The 7,055-nt window shown below is 38.2% G+C and overlaps 1 protein-coding gene across 1 annotated transcript; it reads right to left on the bottom strand.

Moving 5' to 3' along the window:
- Positions 1–3,227: 3,227 nt before the first annotated feature.
- On the bottom strand, positions 3,228–6,111 carry LOC135948197 (macrophage mannose receptor 1-like). The gene is made up of 12 exons (XM_065497337.1): positions 5,996–6,111; positions 5,874–5,934; positions 5,166–5,340; positions 4,699–5,114; positions 4,611–4,636; positions 4,440–4,548; positions 4,236–4,380; positions 4,090–4,187; positions 4,007–4,038; positions 3,850–3,961; positions 3,638–3,785; positions 3,228–3,575 (listed from the first exon to the last, which is right to left on the bottom strand). Exons 1-12 carry the CDS (start codon positions 5,999–6,001, stop codon positions 3,506–3,508), a joined length of 1,398 nt encoding a protein of 465 aa, XP_065353409.1. The 5' UTR covers positions 6,002–6,111; the 3' UTR covers positions 3,228–3,505.
- Positions 6,112–7,055: the final 944 nt, after the last annotated feature.

Raw genomic sequence — 7,055 nt, 5'->3', positions numbered from 1 at the left:
AATTTCTCACTCGCGTTGAGTCCGTTTACGATGCGCTGCATATTTCGCGAACCATTGTTCTAGCTTTTGCATAATCCTCCTCTCGGTTTTAACTTTTTCCAGCAGTGCGTCTCTGAAAGAGAACTCGCCGCGTATTTTGAAATGCTCAGCTCCAGCTTAAAGCCGCGATGGAAGGCATTATATCTGTGCCAACTTATTGCCAGACAGGAGTTCCGCGCCGCGGCTGCAATTTTGCGTCGTGTGTATGTAACTCTTTTTGCGCTGCGTCCTCCATAATTCAACCTTCTCTGTTTGCAATGAAATCTAAAATCCGGTAAAAAGGCAGAGAAGCCAACCAGTATTGCAAACTTATACGTTTCCTACATCATCTTTTTGTCGTATATCTTACACTAAAAATAAATGTTTTGTCCTGTGGGCACCAGATTTTCAATTAAATTTTTCTCGTTGTTTTTGCCCACATAAGAAGTTTTCAAACGGAAGAAAGAATTTTTTTAATATTAGCGACTGAGCCAACTTTTGTCTAAAGTTAACAGTTTGGAACAAGGAGCAAAGACCTTGTTCCAGCAACGCTAATATATTTACTTGGAAATTTCGTCACGCTCACTGGAGAAACAAAAGTAAGAAACTGTTGAGGACAGAGGTGGAAAAGTCATTTTCTCAAAGAGGCGCGCTGATTACGGCGCTTGCCTCGGACACTCGCACAAACGGGATAGCGAACGGAAAAGGCGGCGAGCAACTTTGCTACTTTGTCCCAAGTTTGTTGATGCAAACAGAAACAAAAATAGTAACGGCTGCCAGCGCGCGGAGAGGAAAGTTTTGTCGGCTGCCACCGCACGCTTCGACTCACATTAATTAAAAGTCGAGGGTGGGCTAGGTGCTGGTCAAACGCGCGGATAAAAGACCCGCCACCGCCGCGCTGAGAAAACTCAACACACCATTAACGCTCGCGCCAAAACATTGTATTGCGACTGCAGAACGGCTGTTTGCAACTTGTTCTAGGTACGGACTTTGGACCGGACTCGTTTTAATCATGAAAAAATAAGAAGATAAAATTTGGAATTATTCTTAAAACTGTCACTTTGACAAATAACCGCACCAAAAAGCAATAATAAATCAAAAAAATCGTTTGGCTGCTCTGAATACGTTTAATATCCTATAAACTTATAATGGTTGTTTATAAGTATTGTATTATTTTTAAAATCCTTATAAAAATATAAAAACGATAGGGGCCCATTTCAATAACGGTTCAGGGTTTTTTACTAAAGAAGGATTAAATTAGAATATTGATTTTTAATTCAACATTTATTTACCAAATTTATTTTAAACTAAATGGAATGGCCATTATTTAAGACACGAGAATTAGGTAGGTTCAGATTTGGATTTCCAGTCCGTACCTGACCCTAATACTCGGTGCTGTGGAAACGCCAGATGTATTCAAGTGTGCGCAGCTTTAGCACGAGGAACGAACGCGGTACAGGTGCTTTTGCCCGTAAAACCCGAGTGCGCACTGATGAAATAAGTTAGGAAATTGAAAATTCCACCTCGTCCGCTCGATTTACGCACAATATTGCGACAGGTGAGAGGCTGTTGACGCCGATTTGATCTCGAATTGCTTTTAGCAGCGCCTGCTCTCTAATTGCTTTTGTCCCTGCCTGTATTTACTCACGCACTTACGAAACACTTTAGCAGCAGATTTTTGTCTCCAAATTTGTTTTTTCCAATCAATTTCCTCTGATTACTATTTCAGCTGGAATAAAATTTAATTGCATCAAAATTTACGTTGCTTAATGGCAGAATGATTTTCCAAACGGTAAATGGAAGCCATTAGTTTCGGATAAGGTCACTAAAATACAAGTGGGTAACAAAATGCTCTAAAATATCCTAATTTTATATTCAAATATTCCTATAGTACAGTAACATATTTTCTACTTGGAACGTGCAAAAAAATGCCAAATAGAATGCTGTAACCAAATTGGTGAGTTCCGACTCTTGCCGCAATAAGTTCCCAAAAATAGAAGCATGCCAAAATGTTACAGCTTTGCAAACTAGAAACAAAGTGAAATGCGCACACACGTGCCAAGCTAATTACATCCAGCTGCTCGTCGAGTGGATCAAAATTTTGCGCGCCTCAAGTCTCTCATTACCAAGTTTTGCACTCACTTGCTTATTTTCTACCAAGCCGAAATTACTTCCAGCGCCGAGCAAGTGCACATTTACGCATGAGTGAATAGGATAATTTGACAATAATATTTCGTCGTTGTTCTCAGAGTTTGCCAGTTAATTGCTTCTTGAGGAGTTCACTTGAAATTATCGATGTGTACTTGCTATAGCTTATGTGAAACTTTGTAAGCAAGAAACGGAACACATTGTTTTGCGACCGAAGAAAAGTTTTGCCCGAGAGAAAGAGAGGGTTTTTATATCATTTCTGGAAACCGAAAGAGAAAGGAACGCAGAGAACAGCAATTTGATGAGAGCATGTGCCGCAGCAGGGAAACACACGCTTGTCCAGAAGCATGACGTGAATAAAATTCGAAATCGATCGGCAGTTGGATTGAGAAAGCATCGCGTCCGTGTCCCAACTGTCACTCAGTCTTTCACAAAGCGAAGCAAATAATTTGTGGAAATTCAAAGTGCACGCAAAGTTCAGTTTGACGAGGCGGATCTTGTTCGCAATAGTTGCTCTGTATGCGTGGGCGAAAGGGGTTTGAAAGGCAGGCAAGAATCCGTGGCCAGAGGGAAAGTGCACCACAAACTTTGTGGTGGAAACTGCGTGGAAAGTGCGTAGTGCACCGAAATGGTGTTCGCCACTTGGATTACTCCATCGCTCCTGTCACGGCGGATTGTTATATTTAGGTGCTTATAAAAGGTTTAGTGGATGTGAGCTTCTTTTATTGCGGTTTGAGTATATGATACTTTGGAATGATAATGGTACAATGTGATTAAAATAAAGATTTTTTTAAATTTTATTTTAAAATATTACTCTATCAAGCAAAGTCTTTTACAAAAAGTCACGTTATTTTTAAGTATTTTTTTAAACTTTACCTGAAGAGATTAAAAAAAACTCACGGCATCGTAAGGACAAGAACTCGACGCTAACTTGCCGTTTAATTGAGAGGCTTTCTTGGTTTACTACTGCTGCTATTAATAAAATATTTACTTAAAATGTTAAATATTGAATGCACTCCACTTTGAGTAAGGGTATAGAGAATAAATGATAGATTAGTCTATGCACTTTCAATTTAGATCATTCATTGTTATTTAGTTTTCAGTATTGAAGCTGTTGATGTGTCGTACAATGTTTTTGTAAATTCATCCTGTTAATTAAATTTGTTTTGTCAATAAATTGAGTAGATTTACATTGCATTGCTACTCTTTTACTAATTTAATATTTCACAGACAAAAATAAACAATTAGTATTTCGTTCTGGTTGAACTTAGTTGTTTTTGCGGTTTTTGCTGATTTTGAAATTATATTATTTTGTGTAACATTAAAAACCAAAAAATAATCAGAGCAGAGTCGCTTCGCAAACGTAATAAGTTGGACTTGAACAAGGCAAATCGAACCAGCCATTTTGCCTGTTGCATGCATAAAGACAAAATAAGAGTCACAAATTTTTTTATAAAAAGAGATCCATTACCAATAAATGGCACATCTTTCTGCTGGATATTCCTTTGGCTCTCCCGGTTTCCAAGATCTATAACTTGTGTTTGCACCTGTCACCCAGTGATCGTAAAAGGTTTCGTTTATGCAATTCAGAGACATCCACACGTAGCTACTCTCAAGTCCTATTTTTAAGAAATCATTCGGGGAAATATTAAATTTCTACTGCTGTAGTGTGTTAAAACAAACCATCCTGCCTAATCATCGTTCTGACGCACTCATCTTCCTCTGGAGTTTCGGAGGTAACAAGATCGCCGTTTCCAGATTGTGCGCAAGCAGCGCGAGCTCCATCCCATGATTTCTAGTTTTGAAATTTTAACCATGTACCACTTTGAACAAATTTTACCTGGTCTCTTGTAAGAACATACAGTGAGGATGCTTTCAATTTTTATTAGAAAGTGAAGCTTAATGAAGAGCTATTTAAATTACTTGCAGGACACCCTTTAGAGGAAGTAGTAATAGTTGATGACTTTTCGCAAGCAAAGTAGTTGATATTGATGCACCTCTGGTTGCTCCATTTACCATTTCTAAAGTAACATTAAGTAAGTCTTAAAAATTAATGAACACACACATACGTGATAGTGACGCAATAATCTTTTGGATTGCTCGTTGGGAAACCGGTATTCCACGACGTAAAATTAAATGCGGCATTGTTAACCCAAGTAAACGACGGTTTTCCCACTGAATTCATTCCTATCCAAAATGTGTCTCCCGATCTACCTTTACTCAAGATTTTTCATTTTTACCAAGTGAAAAATTGTAAAATTGATTTAGGAAACCCAAAGTTTGTAGATATTGAAAGAAGCACGTCTCTTCTTGTCTCGTCTCCAAAACGAGCAGATCCATAGCCATTCTGTTGCAGTCTAATCTTGCACTTTCCCAGGTGGTCTGATGAGAATAAAATAATTAACAGTAAAAATCATAAATACCATACTATTAATTGCCCGTACAAAAACTCTTGACACGTTGAATGTGTCTGTAGTGAAGATAACTTGAAAATTAATATCCACTGATAAATTTAACTGTTGATTTTCGTACTTGGGCAAGGTGTTGTTGTTGTAGTTGTGGTTGTGGTTGTTGTTGTAGTTGTGGTTGTGGTGGTAGTTGTGGTTGTAGTAGTAGTTGTTGTAGTTGACGTAGAAGTTGATGTGGATGTGGACGTTGACGTGGTTGTCGAGGTTGTTGTCTCTGGTGTAGTGGTTGTTGTCTCCGGAGTAGTGGTTGTGGTCTCTGGTGTTGTGGTTGTGGTTGTTGTTTCTATAGTCGTCGTCATTGCTGTTGTTGCTACCTCTGGGGTTGCAGTTGTTGTCTCCAGGGTTGAAGTTGTTGTTTCTGGCTCCAATGTTGTTGTCGTCAGACTAACAGTGGTAGCCTCTGAAGTTGTTAGGTCCAGAGTTGTTTCTGCTTGAGTTGTCACAGGAACCTGCTCAGCCGTAGCCATCTCCGTCGCTTTTCTGAAAAACGCATTAAATATTTATTTTAATTTTTGTTAATCATTCTTTTACGCAGTTGTGCTTGCTACTGTTGCCTGGGTAGCTGTTGAGTTAGTCGTTCTCTTTCGTCCAGATAAACAGCTCTTTGTACCACAACATTTTATAATTTTTTCCCTTCGGATTTTCGTAACTTTGATGACCAAATTTTTTTGTGCTGTTTGCTTAAGCACTACTTCAGCGGTTCTCCCTAAAATAATATAGATATAAATTTTAAATTGATTAATTCACCAGTTGCATAAACCCTAAGTGTTCGAAGCCGCCAACAGATGGCACCACCGTAGACTTTCGATTTTAAGGCACTTCCGCTGCGATTTCAGACTCAATCTAGCTACTGTGCATTCTTCAATTAATATGATATTTAACGTGCTGAAAACCAAAATCAGTTCAGCCAATCGCCGTAGAATCGTGAAAAACTGTTTTTTGAAATAAAAAAACCTTTTCCAACGTTTCTACGGCGAATGGCTGAACCTATTTTGGTTATCAGCACGTCAAAAAAAGCAAATTAATCTTGAATAATGCTAAATAGCTAGATTGAGTCTGAAATCGCAGCGGAAATGCCTTAAAACCGCTTAAAACAAATTTTTTAAGAAAGTCTGTGGTTGCGCCATCTATTGGCCGCTTCAAACACTAAGGGTTTATGCAACTGGTCAATTGAAATTAAATGAAACTATAAGTAGCTGAAAATGGGCAGCAATAATTTTGATAATATTATGTACTTACCGTAGCTACTTCCTAATCCTACTACGGCGATTAAAACTAAAGTGATGATTGAAAATATCTTCTAGTAAAAAAGTAGCAAAACAAGATAACATATTATAATCATTAATAATCATGTGACCTACAAACATTGATGTGGTTGTTTGTATCCTCTAACAAAAATTATGTTTTAATTATTTTGGAGCATCGGATATACACATAAACATTATTCTGTTACGCTTGCCACAACTCACACTGCAACCAAAAATGAGATGCAGGTTTTCCCATCGATAGCGCGTAGAGCACATACACATGCATCCTGTGAGGGAGCTGCTTGCTTTCCTGTTCTAAAAAATAATTTAACTTGGTTGTCACGTGGCGCTGAACCGTATGATTGTGACATTTCCGATCAGCCCATAGCTGTGAATATTGTTCTAATAGTAAATATTTTATGGAGCAGTTTGCCTAGTTGGACATTTGACGATGAACACAAATAAAGATGGTCTTGGTAAATAAAATTAATGAAACACAGACATGCTGATTGCTCACCTTTTAATTGAAATTTAGACCCAATTTATTTATTTGTTGATGACATTATCATAAACCAAAACGAAACAATAATTTAAAAAGGGGTTGGCTTGGTTTGAAAGAATTAAGGTTTCCTAATGAAAAATGATTTTGTTTTTGCGCCAGTTAGATTCGTCAAGACACTTTCAAATAATTTGTCATAAATTTACCAGAATTGTAAAAAAAATAAATTACAAAAAATCCTATATTCTATGAGATTTGAAGTGAAAAAATTTAACACCCATTTGGTAAAGCGTCATTCAAAATACCCTAGCCTACGTAATACGATCGCAAAGGAAAATTTGCTGCACGTGGGCATGCTAAGCGACTGGAAAAATGTAATAAACGAAAGTGTTTTCGTAAAAATTCTTAAAAGCTGCGTTTCATCCAATTGGCCCAAAAAGGTGTACCGTGCGAGAGCTTTTCGCCACTTCCTTTTGAGACGCCCTACCTTTTCGCTGCCCGTGGCTGTGTACAGTGTCACTCACTCCTTTTCACCCGGAGGTGCCCGGCGAGTCTCTCTCTCGTTTGTTATGAGCGCGTGCATTTGGGCTGGAAAACGAGGCGACGAAGAGAGAAAGCAAGCTGGCGAATTTCATTTAGGCCAAAACACGCCGAGGGTGATGCGTTGTTTTATCT

This window comes from Cloeon dipterum, chromosome 1, assembly GCF_949628265.1.
Source record: "Cloeon dipterum chromosome 1, ieCloDipt1.1, whole genome shotgun sequence".
Taxonomy (NCBI): Eukaryota; Metazoa; Arthropoda; class Insecta; order Ephemeroptera; family Baetidae; genus Cloeon; species Cloeon dipterum.
This window is presented reverse-complemented; position numbering and strand designations above follow the sequence as displayed.